The sequence below is a fragment of the Daucus carota genome, chromosome 4 (genome assembly GCF_001625215.2).
Source record: "Daucus carota subsp. sativus chromosome 4, DH1 v3.0, whole genome shotgun sequence".
NCBI lineage: Eukaryota > Viridiplantae > Streptophyta > Magnoliopsida > Apiales > Apiaceae > Daucus > Daucus carota.
In genome coordinates this window covers 20,974,434-20,991,803 of record NC_030384.2, presented here as the reverse complement: position 1 = coordinate 20,991,803, position 17,370 = coordinate 20,974,434, and the positions used below count along the sequence as shown (strand labels likewise).

General features: G+C 41.7%; 2 protein-coding genes across 2 annotated transcripts; one reads left to right on the top strand and one right to left on the bottom strand.

The window, feature by feature from the left end:
- The first annotated feature begins 422 nt into the window (after positions 1 to 422).
- Positions 423 to 2,092, top strand: LOC108217006 (uncharacterized). The gene is made up of 2 exons (XM_064091022.1): positions 423 to 847; positions 952 to 2,092. Exons 1-2 carry the CDS (start codon positions 543 to 545, stop codon positions 1,697 to 1,699), a joined length of 1,053 nt encoding a protein of 350 aa, XP_063947092.1. The 5' UTR covers positions 423 to 542; the 3' UTR covers positions 1,700 to 2,092.
- A 1,011-nt stretch (positions 2,093 to 3,103) lies between these two features.
- LOC108217954 (peptidyl-prolyl cis-trans isomerase CYP18-1) lies at positions 3,104 to 17,075 on the bottom strand. Its single transcript, XM_017390867.2, has 5 exons — positions 17,008 to 17,075; positions 16,839 to 16,913; positions 4,256 to 4,417; positions 3,630 to 3,788; positions 3,104 to 3,492 (listed from the first exon to the last, which is right to left on the bottom strand). Exons 1-5 carry the CDS (start codon positions 17,008 to 17,010, stop codon positions 3,409 to 3,411), a joined length of 483 nt encoding a protein of 160 aa, XP_017246356.1. The 5' UTR covers positions 17,011 to 17,075; the 3' UTR covers positions 3,104 to 3,408.
- Between the last annotated feature and the right edge of the window lie 295 nt (positions 17,076 to 17,370).

The following is a 17,370-nucleotide window of genomic DNA, read 5'->3' as shown; positions in this document are numbered from 1 at the left end:
ATTGAAAGAGGATGATGTTGGGGGAGAGGATGCAAAATGCAGAGGTTGCAATAAATCAATAATAGGCTCTCCTACATATATATGTAGTGTTAGTCATGATGATCTTGATTGTCGAGGTTTCTACTTGCACAAGACCTGTGCTGCATTGTCCATACAAGATGATTACCATGGACACCCGCTAAGAGTAATAGAGGAGGAGGACGATATTAAGGGAGGGGATTCTGCATGCTTTATTTGCAACAAACAAATTGTAGCAGGCTTTCTTACATATACTTGCATTCATGCTGACGATGTTGATTGTCAAAATTTCTACCTCCACAAGAGTTGTACAGAGTTCCCCTTGCAACTAAACCACCATATATAAGCACAACAAGCACTCCCTTGCTTTGCTTCCAGCCCCTAATTGCTTTTGTGATGTTTGTCTTCATGTTGTAAAGGTTGCTTATACATGTGATGATTGTAAGTTTCATGTGTGTGTGCTCTGTGCTTTCGGACAGAGAGTGCTTAGTCATCAAGGTCATCCGGAGCACACACTAACATTGATGAAGAGGGAATCCTTGTTCACCTGTGATGCTTGTTACGAGGAAGCCAGAGATTCTTCTTATGTGTGCGTAACCTGTGAATTTTGCATCCACAAGACTTGTGCTCTTTCTCCTTCGACTATTGAAGCTTCTAATCACCACCACCACCCTCTCACTCTTGTCTACTCTATTCCTGATATGCATCGCTACTTTTCCCGCTCCTGCAACATCTGCAACAAAGTAGTTCATCCAAATTTATGGAGCTATTATTGCCAGAAATGCACATACTTTGCCCACATCAAATGTGCAACATCCTCGGTTATAATGTGAGTACCCTTTTTTCTTTGCTATATAGACCAATTATTTCATAATTTGTCACGAGCTTCATGTCTTCCGATTATCAACTCTAATACAATATATTTATTTTCAGAAATGAGATTGAAGCAGACGACATTGATAATGAACTTGATTTGGTACAATTTCCTTTGCCTAGCAAGGAGTCACTGTTTGATCTTATCATCACCCAGTATGACAAGTTCCAAGTTGACCATCAGGGCGAAGGTGAAAGGTTTATCACTTTATCAAGAAGACTCTATAATCCACTTATTATTAACAAGCACTGGAGTCACCCCGAGCATCCATTAGAAAAGCTCCAATTTAGTGTTTGTGAGGATGACGACGACGACAGTGATGATGATGCAGCCGTGTTGATATGCGATGGGTGCATTCAACCCATAACACTTTCTCATCCATCTTACTATGCTTGTATCCAATGTGGTTACTTTCTCCACTCCTTTTGTGCGACCAAGTTGCCACCAGAGTTGCCTGCAGGAGCCTCCCCGTTTCACCCTCAGCATTCGCTCATGCTATGGAAGAGGATCGGTACGGTCTTTAGTCTTGTGACATGTGGATCTTGCAACAGCTACACGAATGGATTCTTCTATCACTGTAAGACTTGTGATATTATAATTGATATCCGTTGTGCATTCTTACCCACCAGGATTAAACATATATCTCACAAGCACGCTCTTGTTCAGCGTCCATTCTCTGAACCAATGTGTAGCATAAGTAAAATTACAATTACAGGTGGCCTGGTATATGGGTGTGAAACTTGCAGTGACGTACATATTAGTATACTTTGTGTATTTTTTGCCAAGCATTGTCAAACACAGGTTTGATAGTCACCCGATAACGTTGAGACTTCCTCCATTTTTCTACGAAGGAGTTTTCTACTGTGAATTATGCGAAGAACAAGTTAACAATCAATGGCCACTCTATCACTGCGATGAATCGGATCATTCTTTTCATTTTAACTGCTTTGATCTTCTTCCGAACATCAAATTTGGAGGGACCATTGAACTTGATATTGACCATCGGCCGCACACATTTACATTTGTTTTAGAGAGGCCTAAGAAAAAAGGCTTCCTATACAAGTGTAGCAATTGTGCTGACTCCTATGAATTTGGTGTATTTTTTAGATGTGACGGGTGTGGATATCTTGCCTGCTATGGATGTGTCAATAAGGTGCTGGGCGGAACTTCACCCAATGAATTTGTAATTCCCGAATAGAAAAGTTATTGCATTGTAATATCAGTTTTGTCTTCTTCTATAAGCTTGTCTGTGTTATTCTATATAAGACTTCTCATATTATTTCCTTTAAATCCATTGTGCATTCTTATAGTATCTCCAACTCTTACGGTAATTTGATAATAACAGTTTGGCTGAACATTAGTAACATATATTCATCAGAACAGAAAAAGCAGTTGACAAGAGAACCTGAGTCAGTCTACCGGTAGATGACATTGTAATCCTTTTTCATCTATATCAAAAGTTTCTTTAGTCTTGTGACATGTGGAACTTGCACCAGCAACACTGCAACACAAACGGAGTATTCTTTCACTGTAAGACTTGTGATATTCTTTTCCAGCTGCTTGCTCAATTTGTTATTACTTCGTACAACAGCAACTACCTGCAGCTGCAAGTATTATTAGTTTTACCGGTTAATTTTAACCTTTTAGCCCTCAATGATTGGGATGTAGTGATATGATCTCAATATTTTAACTTTGCTCATTTACCCTCATTATTGGGATGAAGACAAAATACAATATATAACAAAGAGTAAACTTGACAATTATTATTGAACTTATTCATCCGTTATACCATTTTTTGGTATGGGTACTGATCAAAACATATTGGAGTTGATTATTAATACATTAATAATCTTACCCCAAGTATTGAAGGATCATAAAAGGGCATTAATCTTACCGACCAGTAGCAGCAGTAAGCTGGATCGGTATATCAATGAACGTGGGTTTCTGTTTCTTCTTCTTTAAGCTTGTATATAATCTGCAAGTGGCAACTACAAAGGTTAAACAATTTTCTGTTTATTTTTAAATTCCAATAAAATTTTATTCCGTTAATGTAATCAAGTTCTGTAGAAATAATTCTATGAAATGCATAGTTTCAAAGCAGATAAATTGATCAACCATTATTCGATAAAAAAGAAATCCTTAACCAGGTTAGCTGATGAGCTCAAGATACACTTCCTTGGCTGTGGCTGATCACGGCAAATGCATTGGATAGACACAAAGTTCATCATCACATAAATTTAGACCTCTTGGTGAAGTTAACAATATATGAACAGATGAGATCTACTAGAGTTCAGCAAATAAATTTTGGGAGTTGCCGGACTGGAACAAAGAAAGACCTCTTGGTATTCATGCCAATATGATAATACCATGACAATTTATCGAATCATCAGGGGGCTGAGAAAAATCGCTGACATGTAAAGATCTTACTGTATTACAAAATTCCCCTACTTTCCGCAAAACCGCCAACATAAAGTGTAAAGATCTGAAGTTGAAAACTAGAGTTCTTCATTTTAGCACTAGGCAGCCAATGGGTTAGCATGTATAGTCACGCGATTGAGCCTGATTTCTGCAAGAGGCCTATCCCCTGGTCCAGTTGGAGTCTGTGAAAGGCCAAAATAAATTAATTATTATAACTAATTCCTATCAAAATATTCAGAACCGCAAAAGCAAGAGTATGGTCTTCTCTTGTGTTTATCTTCTAAACTTTAGTTAATTAGACTTGATTAACAAAACTTACTTTCTCCATAATGTCGAGGACTTCAAAACCATGAATGACTTTGCCGAAGATGGTGTACAATCCATTGAGATGTGGCTGCTTCCCGTATGTTATGAAGAACTGACTGCCATTTGTATTTGGCCCACTGTTTGCCATTGAAAGTACACCTCTAGCATTATGCTGCACAGCAGCACAGGAAGTAAATACAATTCAAATACTAATACAGTTGATCCTCAATTCCTAATATTCTGGTATTTATTTTTCTTTGGTTTTTTCTAATAGAAGTACCCATGCTACAGTTGATTGATATTATTACATGCAGTTATGTATCCTACTAAGACATTTTGATATCACTTGTATCACAGCATATATATTACATACTAGAAAATCACCCAGAAGGAAAATCTCCACCTCCCTCAGTTTTCCCAACAACATTATGAGAGACAAGACAGGGCACAAGTTAGTAGTTTCAACAAGGCACTTGCAGGGTAGAAAATCTCAATCCAGCGATACAATAACATATATCACCGATTCAACCGTTCACAAACAATTGAAATGATGCAGAATTCTCTCTAATAAGTGTAGTGAAAGCCAAAATCATAAGCACAATTTAAAAGAAAGCATTGCAGATAAGTTTTTAAACATACCTTAAGCGACTCTCTTATTTCATCATTAAATTTTTTGCCCCATATACTAGTCCCACCTTTACCCGTACCTGTAGGATCTCCACCTTGAATCATGAAACCCTTAATATTTCTGTGAAATATTGTCCCATCATAGTAGCCGCTTGCACATAGTGCCAAAAAGTTCTGCACAATATGGATTGGTATATAAGCATGTCATCAATATAACAAGAAAAAAGAATGGCTATCAATTGAGGAAGACATCTGGGACTTAACAAATTATCTGATTCTCTGATATACAATGATTGTGTGCCCTCAGTATTGACCTGCTCTTTAGGAGCATTGTCACTTTAATTTCATTTGATATACTAGAATATTATCCTACCCTAAAATTTGAACTTTTAGCACGCCTATTGATTCAATAGTCTATTCCCAGACTCATTAACGACTTCCATTCCCCATTACCCTCTCTCTTTCTTATTACTATATAGCAATAACCAGCAGCAAGCTAATATATAAACAAGTATACGTGATCGACGATCCTACAACACCATTCTACTTCCCCGTTCTCCACACTTTCCCTTCTTCCATAAAAATAGGGGAAGAGCTATTCCATAAAAATAGAGGAAGACGTATTCAATGTTTGCAAGACCTAGTTTGATTCTATATTAATACAAGACCCAAGTAAAACAGGCCATAATTCATCTGATTCCGGTCAACAACTCCAATACCAGGTACTGAAACTCAAAAAATAATGTAGAGAAGAAAAAAAACGGTAGTCCTCTTCACCTCTATCATCAATATCATACCATATACACTCACAATGTAACTATTTTAGCGACTTATTAAAATAGTTTTCATATTTCTTTTTATTCAGTTGTAATGCACTATGAAACGTTGTCGTTTAGATAAGTATCCTTTTGGGAGAGCGTGCCTAACGGTTTTAGACTACGACCACTGTTATGGTGACACGTGTCTAGGAGGGGGTATTAGAGTTGGCGTGCAGGAAAAGAGAGGGTGTGGAATGTTTATGCTTCTTTTCTCTGTTATGTCTTCTCTGTATTTCTCTGTAGCTCCTTCCAGTCCATTAATATAGTCATTTTCTTCAGTCCAATTTACTGTTAATTTCTATTTCATCGTTGTGTTTGATTACGTTGGTTACAAGTGGTATCAGAGCGGTCCTTCCTCTGATCTGGGGGTTTTGATTATGGCTGAGGGTACTCGTATGAAATGTCTGGATGATCGCCTTGGCGCCTTGGAAAACAAGTTCTCGGAGTTTTCAACGGCGGTGGGGAAAGACAAGGATGTCCGTACTAAACAACTGGGAGAGATGAATAAAACCCTGGAGGGTTTGGGTTCTCAGGTTGCACAGATCGGGAGTAATTTTGATGAGGTCAAAGCCCTTATGGTGAGTCTACATAAACAAGGGCGCTCTCCGGAGCCGCACAGACCTCCATTCACGGCGGGATCTATTTTACAGGAAGAGGTGATACAGATCGGCACTGGTGAGTCTTCGTATACACCTCTTTCCAGTTCATTGTCATCTCCTGTGTTTCAGCACACGTATCCTATGTCACCGCACTCCCCGTTTGGCATTCCACACATACTGCAACCACCTGTCACACAGCCGTCCCCGCTCACTGCTGTTTACACCATGACGACCCCACCGTCAACTGTGTCCTCAACCATTTCCTCACCACCTGTTACGATAGGTACCCATCCTTACAACTCTTCCATGCTCCCTATTCTTCCTTATGGACACCCTGGTTACGTCCCTCCCTACTCTTTCACACATCCCCACACAATTTCCCATAACCACCAGGCCAGTCAAGGCCCACAACCTCACTTCAATCCTATGCCAAAGATTGAGTTTCCCAGATTCGATGGAAATGACCCTAAGGGATGGATTCTCCGTGCGGAACAGTATTTTGAATTCATCAATATGGATGAATACAAGAAAGTGAAGTTGTCTGGACTGCACTTTGAGGGGAAGGCAAATGTGTGGTATCGATTTTATCAGAGCAGTAGATCAAACATACCATGGCGTGTATTTCAGGCGGATGTTATTGGGCGATTTGAAAACCCTGAGCACAGGGATGTTCAAGACCAGTTTAATAAGCTCCGTCAAACTGGTTCTGTGTGTGATTATGAGGATACATTTGAGGAATTAAGAGCAATGGTGGTTCTTAAGAACAAGCACTTGACTGAGGAGTACTTTATTTCAAGTTTTGTGAGTGGGTTACAGGAGCATATTAAAGGAGCAGTGCGAATGTTTAGGCCTCAAACATTGGCCGACACTGTTTTTCTAGCCAAGCAGGAGGAGGCAAAATCTCAGAAATGGGGATACCAGTCTCCTAAACCTGCTACTAAGTCTGTTCCAAATTCCAGTTTGGACACTAAGAAGCCTACAAATCTGGGGTACAGTACGGGAGTACACAAGGGTCCAACCAAGGAAAATTATAAGCCCAAATCCACGTTGTCCAGCAGGGAGATTCTGGAAAGAAGAGCCAAAGGACTCTGTTTCCATTGTGATGAGGTGTATCATCCCGGAAAAGAATGTAAGGCAAAGTTGTATGCAATGGTGGGGGAAGGAGAAGATGTCACGGAAGGTGAGGGGTTGACAGAGGTTATACAGGACATGGAATGCATGTTCAATACTGAAGAACCACCTGGGGAAATTTCTTTGAATGCAATGGCTGGGAATCAGTCATTTAGTACGGTGAGGCTTCAAGGAACAATTAAGAACTGTCTTGTGAGTATTTTGGTTGACAGTGGATCAACTCACAGCTTTATCGATGATAAGTTAGTAAAAAGGTTGGGCCTAACTGCTCAAATCATTGCTCCTCTCATTGTGTCTATGGCAGATGGCTCTCAAACACTGGCTTATACAGCTTGCCAACAGTTGGGGTATGGTATACAGGGTCATTCATTCATATCAGACCTGAGGATCTTTTCTCTTGGAGGCTCTGACATGGTACTGGGAGTTGACTGGTTAAAGAAACACAACCCGGTGACATTTGATTTCAATAACATTAATATTACCATCAATTGTGAGGGCAAGAAGGTGGTACTAACAGGGAACCACACTGCAGGCCAGTTACAAACTATTAGTGGTAAGAAGTTGGGAAAGTTGCTAAGGCAGCACAATGGCATCAGCCAAGGCTACTTGTGTCTCATCAATGGCCAGGCAGAAGTAAGTTCTGAACAAGCTGCCATACCTGTGCACTCACAGTTGCAAGAAGTATTAGCTCAGTACTCAGATGTCTTCTCTGAACCAAAGGGATTGCCTCCTCATCGGAACCATGACCACTATATACCTCTAATTCCAGGCAGTCAACCCATTAATCAAAGAGGTTATCGAGTTCCATATGTACAGAAAAAAGAGATTGAACAGCAGATACAAACCATGCTTGAGGCCGGACTAATTCAGGTGAGTACGAGCCCATTTGCGTCTCCTGTGATACTAGTCAAGAAGAAGGACAACTCATGGCGGATGTGTATAGATTATCGAAAACTCAACGATATCACGGTGAAGAATAAGTATCCCATTCCCATTATCGATGAGCTACTAGACGAATTGCATGGGGCTTCCTGGTTTACCAAGCTGGACTTGAGGTCCGGGTATCATCAAATTAGAGTTGCTCCTGAGGATATTCACAAAACCGCTTTTAGAACACACCAAGGCCTATACGAATTCAGAGTCATGCCGTTTGGCTTGACTAATGCCCCGGCCTCTTTCCAGGCTTTGATGAATGATGTGTTCAAGAATCAACTCCGTGTGAGTGTGCTCGTCTTTTTCGACGACATACTAATCTATAGCAAGGGTTTGGAAGAGCATAAAGCACACCTGAAGGAGGTACTGGACCTCATGAGAGAGCACCAGTTGTTTGCAAAATGGAGCAAATGCTCTTTTGGACAGGCTCAGATGGAATACCTGGGTCACATTATTTCGGGGGAGGGGGTGTCTACAGACCCTGAGAAGATTAAAGTGATGTTGGCTTGGCCGACCCCCACAACCATTAAGCAATTGAGAGGCTTCTTGGGCCTTACCGGTTACTACCGGCGGTTCATTCAGAACTATGGTTTGATTTGTAAACCCCTGCACTTGCTACTCAAAAAAGGGGCATTCACATGGAACTCTGAGTCGCAAACTGCATTTGACAAACTCAAGTATGTTATGACTTCGGCTCCAGTTTTGGCCTTGCCCGATTACAATCAACCATTCGAGTTAGAAACGGATGCCAGTGGTACGGGAGTCGGGGCAGTGCTGATGCAAAACGGGAAACCACTAGCCTTCATGAGCAAACACTTGTCTCTAAAACATCAGGCCCTTTCTACATACGAGAAGGAATTACTAGCCATTGTGATGGCAACCCAGAAGTGGCATTGTTACTTGCAAGGGAATCATTTTAAAATTAGAACGGATCATCAAAGTCTCAAGTATTTACTTGAGCAGCGGTTGTCTACTCTGTTTCAACAAAAGTGGCTGGCTAAGCTTATGGGGTTGGATTACGAAATATGTTACAAACAAGGGAAGGAGAACCTTGCTGCTGATGCACTGTCTAGGTTGCATGAATTACCAGAGAAAGAATCGGAGGGGCATTGCCACTCCATATCCACCAGTCTTCCATCATGGCTTAAGGGAGTTGTTGAAAGTTACACTAATGATCCAGAAGCACAGTCGGTCATAGATGGAATTGCCACCCAGAACAGCAAGTATGTGCAGTACTCTTATGAGAAAGGACTGATTAAGATGGATGGGAAAATTTATGTGGGTACTCGAGGGGTCACCAGGGAACAGATATTGTGGGAGTGTCATGATAGTGCGTATGGTGGGCACTCGGGACAGGAAGCCACTCTTAGGAAAATTTCACAATTTTTCATCTGGCCAGGTTTAAAGCAAGAGGTCAAAAATTACGTTGCTGCTTGTGATATATGCCAGCGAGTTAAATCTGGTACCAATTTTCCAGGGGGATTACTGCAACCCCTGCCTATTCCTGATCAAGTGTGGGAAGATCTGTCAATGGACTTCATTGAAGGCTTACCCAAATCTGGGAATAAAGACTGCATACTGGTAGTAATTGACAGGTTGTCAAAGATGGGCCACTTCATACCCTTAACTCACCCGTTCACAGCCACGCAAGTAGCTCAGGCGTTCTTGGATAACGTCTATAAAATGCATGGCATGCCCAGGACGATAGTCTCTGACAGAGACAGTACTTTCACTAGCTCTTTTTGGCGTGAACTGTTTGCTTTAGCTGGGACTAAGCTGCAGATGAGTACAACGTATCACCCTGAGTCGGATGGCCAAACTGAGCGGCTTAATCGTTGTTTGGAGCAATATTTAAGGGCTATGGCGAGTCACAGACCTCGACAGTGGAGTAAGTGGTTGCCACTGGCAGAATGGTGGTATAACTCCACCTACAACTCAGCCATTAAGATGAGTCCCTTTGAAGCAATTTATGGTTTCAAACCTAGACAAATCTGCTTTCCAGCTGATTGCAGAACCAAGAATGCTACTGTGGAGGATTTCCAGGTGAAAAGGGAAGCTATGAATACGGTACTGCAGGAGTCAATTCAATTGGCCCAGCATAAGTACAAGAAATATGCTGATAAGAGGAGGACAGAGGCATCATTTGACGTTGGTGATTGGGTGTTTCTCAAACTCAGACCATACAGGCAAGTGTCAGTGGCTGTTAGGAGGCACCTGAAGTTATCTCACAAGTATTATGGACCTTATATGGTTCTTGAAAGAATTGGCCAGGTGGCATATAAGTTGCAGTTACCCCAAGGCAGTCAGGTCCACCCAGTGTTCCACATTAGCTTGCTTAAGAAAAGGGTTGGGTCAAAATACACAGTCACTACCACTCTGCCAAAGCTGGGTCCAGAAGGACAATTTCTGGTTTATCCATATAAGCTCTTGGAACGAAGGACAGTTAAGAAGGCCAACAGAGCTGTGGTACAGTGGTTAATTCAGTGGTCCCATTCCATTGCTGAGGATGCAACCTGGGAGGATGCAGCATCCATCATGGAACAATTCCCAGATTTCAATCCTTGAGGTCAAGGATTTTGTAAGGAAGGAGTATTGTAACTATTTTAGCGACTTATTAAAATAGTTTTCATATTTCTTTTTATTCAGTTGTAATGCACTATGAAACGTTGTCGTTTAGATAAGTATCCTTTTGGGAGAGCGTGCCTAACGGTTTTAGACTACGACCACTGTTATAGTGACACGTGTCTAGGAGGGGGTATTAGAGTTGGCGTGCAGGAAAAGAGAGGGTGTGGAATGTTTATGCTTCTTTTCTCTGTTATGTCTTCTCTGTATTTCTCTGTAGCTCCTTCCAGTCCATTAATATAGTCATTTTCTTCAGTCCAATTTACTGTTAATTTCCATTTCATCGTTGTGTTTGATTACGTTGGTTACACACAACATGGCTTAAAAGATCCTCTAAACAGCATACATTCTTTCTCACAATATCGCCTCCTAAAAAGATTTTAAAAGAAACCCTTCAAAACCAATTTAGCACCGATTCAAACAGGTCTTGAAAAATCAAAAACTTAAACTTGAATGTGCAACAAAGGTAGCAAAGTTACTGTAACTATTTTAGCGACTTATTAAAATAGTTTTCATATTTCTTTTTATTCAGTTGTAATGCACTATGAAACGTTGTCGTTTAGATAAGTATCCTTTTGGGAGAGCGTGCCTAACGGTTTTAGACTACGACCACTGTTATGGTAACACGTGTCTAGGAGGGGGTATTAGAGTTGGCGTGCAGGAAAAGAGAGGGTGTGGAATGTTTATGCTTCTTTTCTCTGTTATGTCTTCTCTGTATTTCTCTGTAGCTCCTTCCAGTCCATTAATATAGTCATTTTCTTCAGTCCAATTTACTGTTAATTTCCATTTCATCGTTGTGTTTGATTACGTTGGTTACAAGTGGTATCAGAGCGGTCCTTCCTCTGATCTGGGGGTTTTGATTATGGCTGAGGGTACTCGTATGAAATGTCTGGATGATCGCCTTGGCGCCTTGGAAAACAAGTTCTCGGAGTTTTCAACGGCGGTGGGGAGAGACAAGGATGTCCGTACTAAACAACTGGGAGAGATGAATAAAACCCTGGAGGGTTTGGGTTCTCAGGTTGCACAGATCGGGAGTAATTTTGATGAGGTCAAAGCCCTTATGGTGAGTCTACATAAACAAGGGCGCTCTCCGGAGCCGCACAGACCTCCATTCACGGCGGGATCTATTTTACAGGAAGAGGTGATACAGATCGGCACTGGTGAGTCTTCGTATACACCTCTTTCCAGTTCATTGTCATCTCCTGTGTTTCAGCACACGTATCCTATGTCACCGCACTCCCCGTTTGGCATTCCACACATACTGCAACCACCTGTCACACAGCCGTCCCCGCTCACTGCTGTTTACACCATGACGACCCCACCGTCAACTGTGTCCTCAACCATTTCCTCACCACCTGTTACGATAGGTACCCATCCTTACAACTCTTCCATGCTCCCTATTCTTCCTTATGGACACCCTGGTTACGTCCCTCCCTACTCGTTCACACATCCCCACACAATTTCCCATAACCACCAGGCCAGTCAAGGCCCACAACCTCACTTCAATCCTATGCCAAAGATTGAGTTTCCCAGATTCGATGGAAATGACCCTAAGGGATGGATTCTCCGTGCGGAACAGTATTTTGAATTCATCAATATGGATGAATACAAGAAAGTGAAGTTGTCTGGACTGCACTTTGAGGGGAAGGCAAATGTGTGGTATCGATTTTATCAGAGCAGTAGATCAAACATACCATGGCGTGTATTTCAGGAGGATGTTATTGGGCGATTTGAAAACCCTGAGCACAGGGATGTTCAAGACCAGTTTAATAAGCTCCGTCAAACTGGTTCTGTGTGTGATTATGAGGATACATTTGAGGAATTAAGAGCAATGGTGGTTCTTAAGAACAAGCACTTGACTGAGGAGTACTTTATTTCAAGTTTTGTGAGTGGGTTACAGGAGCATATTAAAGGAGCAGTGCGAATGTTTAGGCCTCAAACATTGGCCGACACTGTTTTTCTAGCCAAGCAGGAGGAGGCAAAATCTCAGAAATGGGGATACCAGTCTCCTAAACCTGCTACTAAGTCTGTTCCAAATTCCAGTTTGGACACTAAGAAGCCTACAAATCTGGGGTACAGTACGGGAGTACACAAGGGTCCAACCAAGGAAAATTATAAGCCCAAATCCACGTTGTCCAGCAGGGAGATTCTGGAAAGAAGAGCCAAAGGACTCTGTTTCCATTGTGATGAGGTGTATCATCCCGGAAAAGAATGTAAGGCAAAGTTGTATGCAATGGTGGGGGAAGGAGAAGATGTCACGGAAGGTGAGGGGTTGACAGAGGTTATACAGGACATGGAATGCATGTTCAATACTGAAGAACCACCTGGGGAAATTTCTTTGAATGCAATGGCTGGGAATCAGTCATTTAGTACGGTGAGGCTTCAAGGAACAATTAAGAACTGTCTTGTGAGTATTTTGGTTGACAGTGGATCAACTCACAGCTTTATCGATGATAAGTTAGTAAAAAGGTTGGGCCTAACTGCTCAAATCATTGCTCCTCTCATTGTGTCTATGGCAGATGGCTCTCAAACACTGGTTGATACAGCTTGCCAACAGTTGGGGTATGGTATACAGGGTCATTCATTCATATCAGACCTGAGGATCTTTTCTCTTGGAGGCTCTGACATGGTACTGGGAGTTGACTGGTTAAAGAAACACAACCCGGTGACATTTGATTTCAATAACATTAATATTACCATCAATTGTGAGGGCAAGAAGGTGGTACTAACAGGGAACCACACTGCAGGCCAGTTACAAACTATTAGTGGTAAGAAGTTGGGAAAGTTGCTAAGGCAGCACAATGGCATCAGCCAAGGCTACTTGTGTCTCATCAATGGCCAGGCAGAAGTAAGTTCTGAACAAGCTGCCATACCTGTGCACTCACAGTTGCAAGAAGTATTAGCTCAGTACTCAGATGTCTTCTCTGAACCAAAGGGATTGCCTCCTCATCGGAACCATGACCACTATATACCTCTAATTCCAGGCAGTCAACCCATTAATCAAAGAGGTTATCGAGTTCCATATGTACAGAAAAAAGAGATTGAACAGCAGATACAAACCATGCTTGAGGCCGGACTAATTCAGGTGAGTACGAGCCCATTTGCGTCTCCTGTGATACTAGTCAAGAAGAAGGACAACTCATGGCGGATGTGTATAGATTATCGAAAACTCAACGATATCACGGTGAAGAATAAGTATCCCATTCCCATTATCGATGAGCTACTAGACGAATTGCATGGGGCTTCCTGGTTTACCAAGCTGGACTTGAGGTCCGGGTATCATCAAATTAGAGTTGCTCCTGAGGATATTCACAAAACTGCTTTTAGAACACACCAAGGCCTATACGAATTCAGAGTCATGTCGTTTGGCTTGACTAATGCCCCGGCCTCTTTCCAGGCTTTGATGAATGATGTGTTCAAGAATCAACTCCGTGTGAGTGTGCTCGTCTTTTTCGACGACATACTAATCTATAGCAAGGGTTTGGAAGAGCATAAAGCACACCTGAAGGAGGTACTGGACCTCATGAGAGAGCACCAGTTGTTTGCAAAATGGAGCAAATGCTCTTTTGGACAGGCTCAGATGGAATACCTGGGTCACATTATTTCGGGGGAGGGGGTGTCTACAGACCCTGAGAAGATTAAAGTGATGTTGGCTTGGCCGACCCCCACAACCATTAAGCAATTGAGAGGCTTCTTGGGCCTTACCGGTTACTACCGGCGGTTCATTCAGAACTATGGTTTGATTTGTAAACCCCTGCACTTGCTACTCAAAAATGGGGCATTCACATGGAACTCTGAGTCGCAAACTGCATTTGACAAACTCAAGTCTGTTATGACTTCGGCTCCAGTTTTGGCCTTGCCCGATTACAATCAACCATTCGAGTTAGAAACGGATGCCAGTGGTACGGGAGTCGGGGCAGTGCTGATGCAAAACGGGAAACCACTAGCCTTCATGAGCAAACACTTGTCTCTAAAACATCAGGCCCTTTCTACATACGAGAAGGAATTACTAGCCATTGTGATGGCAATCCAGAAGTGGCATTGTTACTTGCAAGGGAATCATTTTAAAATTAGAACGGATCATCAAAGTCTCAAGTATTTACTTGAGCAGCGGTTGTCTACTCTGTTTCAACAAAAGTGGCTGGCTAAGCTTATGGGGTTGGATTACGAAATATGTTACAAACAAGGGAAGGAGAACCTTGCTGCTGATGCACTGTCTAGGTTGCATGAATTACCAGAGAAAGAATCGGAGGGGCATTGCCACTCCATATCCACCAGTCTTCCATCATGGCTTAAGGGAGTTGTTGAAAGTTACACTAATGATCCAGAAGCACAGTCGGTCATAGATGGAATTGCCACCCAGAACAGCAAGTATGTGCAGTACTCTTATGAGAAAGGACTGATTAAGATGGATGGGAAAATTTATGTGGGTACTCGAGGGGTCACCAGGGAACAGATATTGTGGGAGTGTCATGATAGTGCGTATGGTGGGCACTCGGGACAGGAAGCCACTCTTAGGAAAATTTCACAATTTTTCATCTGGCCAGGTTTAAAGCAAGAGGTCAAAAATTACGTTGCTGCTTGTGATATATGCCAGCGAGTTAAATCTGGTACCAATTTTCCAGGGGGATTACTGCAACCCCTGCCTATTCCTGATCAAGTGTGGGAAGATCTGTCAATGGACTTCATTGAAGGCTTACCCAAATCTGGGAATAAAGACTGCATACTGGTAGTAATTGACAGGTTGTCAAAGATGGGCCACTTCATACCCTTAACTCACCCGTTCATAGCCACGCAAGTAGCTCAGGCGTTCTTGGATAACGTCTATAAAATGCATGGCATGCCCAGGACGATAGTCTCTGACAGAGACAGTACTTTCACCAGCTCTTTTTGGCGTGAACTGTTTGCTTTAGCTGGGACTAAGCTGCAGATGAGTACAGCGTATCACCCTGAGTCGGATGGCCAAACTGAGCGGCTTAATCGTTGTTTGGAGCAATATTTAAGGGCTATGGCGAGTCACAGACCTCGACAGTGGAGTAAGTGGTTGCCACTGGCAGAATGGTGGTATAACTCCACCTACAACTCAGCCATTAAGATGAGTCCCTTTGAAGCAATTTATGGTTTCAAACCTAGACAAATCTGCTTTCCAGCTGATTGCAGAACCAAGAATGCTACTGTGGAGGATTTCCAGGTGAAAAGGGAAGCTATGAATACGGTACTGCAGGAGTCAATTCAATTGGCCCAGCATAAGTACAAGAAATATGCTGATAAGAGGAGGACAGAGGCATCATTTGACGTTGGTGATTGGGTGTTTCTCAAACTCAGACCATACAGGCAAGTGTCAGTGGCTGTTAGGAGGCACCTGAAGTTATCTCACAAGTATTATGGACCTTATATGGTTCTTGAAAGAATTGGCCAGGTGGCATATAAGTTGCAGTTACCCCAAGGCAGTCAGGTCCACCCAGTGTTCCACATTAGCTTGCTTAAGAAAAGGGTTGGGTCAAAATACACAGTCACTACCACTCTGCCAAAGCTGGGTCCAGAAGGACAATTTCTGGTTTATCCATATAAGCTCTTGGAACGAAGGACAGTTAAGAAGGCCAACAGAGCTGTGGTACAGTGGTTAATTAAGTGGTCCCATTCCATTGCTGAGGATGCAACCTGGGAGGATGCAGCATCCATCATGGAACAATTCCCAGATTTCAATCCTTGAGGTCAAGGATTTTGTAAGGAAGGAGTATTGTAACTATTTTAGCGACTTATTAAAATAGTTTTCATATTTCTTTTTATTCAGTTGTAATGCACTATGAAACGTTGTCGTTTAGATAAGTATCCTTTTGGGAGAGCGTGCCTAACGGTTTTAGACTACGACCACTGTTATGGTGACACGTGTCTAGGAGGGGGTATTAGAGTTGGCGTGCAGGAAAAGAGAGGGTGTGGAATGTTTATGCTTCTTTTCTCTATTATGTCTTCTCTATATTTCTCTGTAGCTCCTTCCAGTCCATTAATATAGTCATTTTCTTCAGTCCAATTTACTGTTAATTTCCATTTCATCGTTGTGTTTGATTACGTTGGTTACAGTTACACAAACATATATACATAAAACAGACAACTGAGATTTTTCGAGCTAAATTGGATTCTATAATATTGAAAAACAATACTCCCTCCGTCCCGGTCAATAGTATTCATTGGGGGACGGGGGCGCGGCACGGACTTTAATGCTTCAATATAGTATAGTTCTGTAAATTATTTTTAAGATTTTCTTTTTTTATATAAAAGTATAACATTTATATTTTTATAAAAAAAAGAAAATCTTAAAAATAAGTTGTGGAACTATGTTTTATAAGAGCCTTAAAAAGCGTGTCGAGCAGTGAAAAAGAAACGTATACAATTGACTGGGACAGAGGGAGTAACAAACTAGGCATATTAGAGCATTGAGCAATGGGCATCATGAAAAGAGCAAAAAAAAAATGAAAAGAAAAGAAAAGGGACCTCAGAGGCTTTAGGGACTTCATCACAGGAGATTTCGCACTTGATATCACCAAGATTTGTGTGAAGCGTAACCGACTGTAAAAATTTGAAGAAAACAACCAAGTTCAGATGCTAGTTGATGAGTAAAGACAAGGTGTTTGACGAATTGTCTGCAAGAGAATAAGCTTACCATTGCGTAATTGCGTTGCTTGTGTTTACTTATCAATTACTCGTTCTGTGCCCTCATTTGTTTACAGTTTTTTCACACTGCTCGACACGCATTTTAAAACGCATATAAAACATAGTTCTACACGTTATTTTTAAATTTTTTCTTTTTTTATAAAAATTTAAACATCAAATTTTTATTTTAAAAAAATTCAAAATAATTTATCGAACTACGTTTTAGAAGAGTATTAGAATACGTGCCGAGCCTCCGTCCCCAATGTAAACAAATGAGAGGGACGGAGGAGTATCACTCTTCACTAATCACCAACGACCAGCAGCACCCAAGGTTTTAGTTGTTTGTTCTTGTACATGTCCACAGGAGATTTTA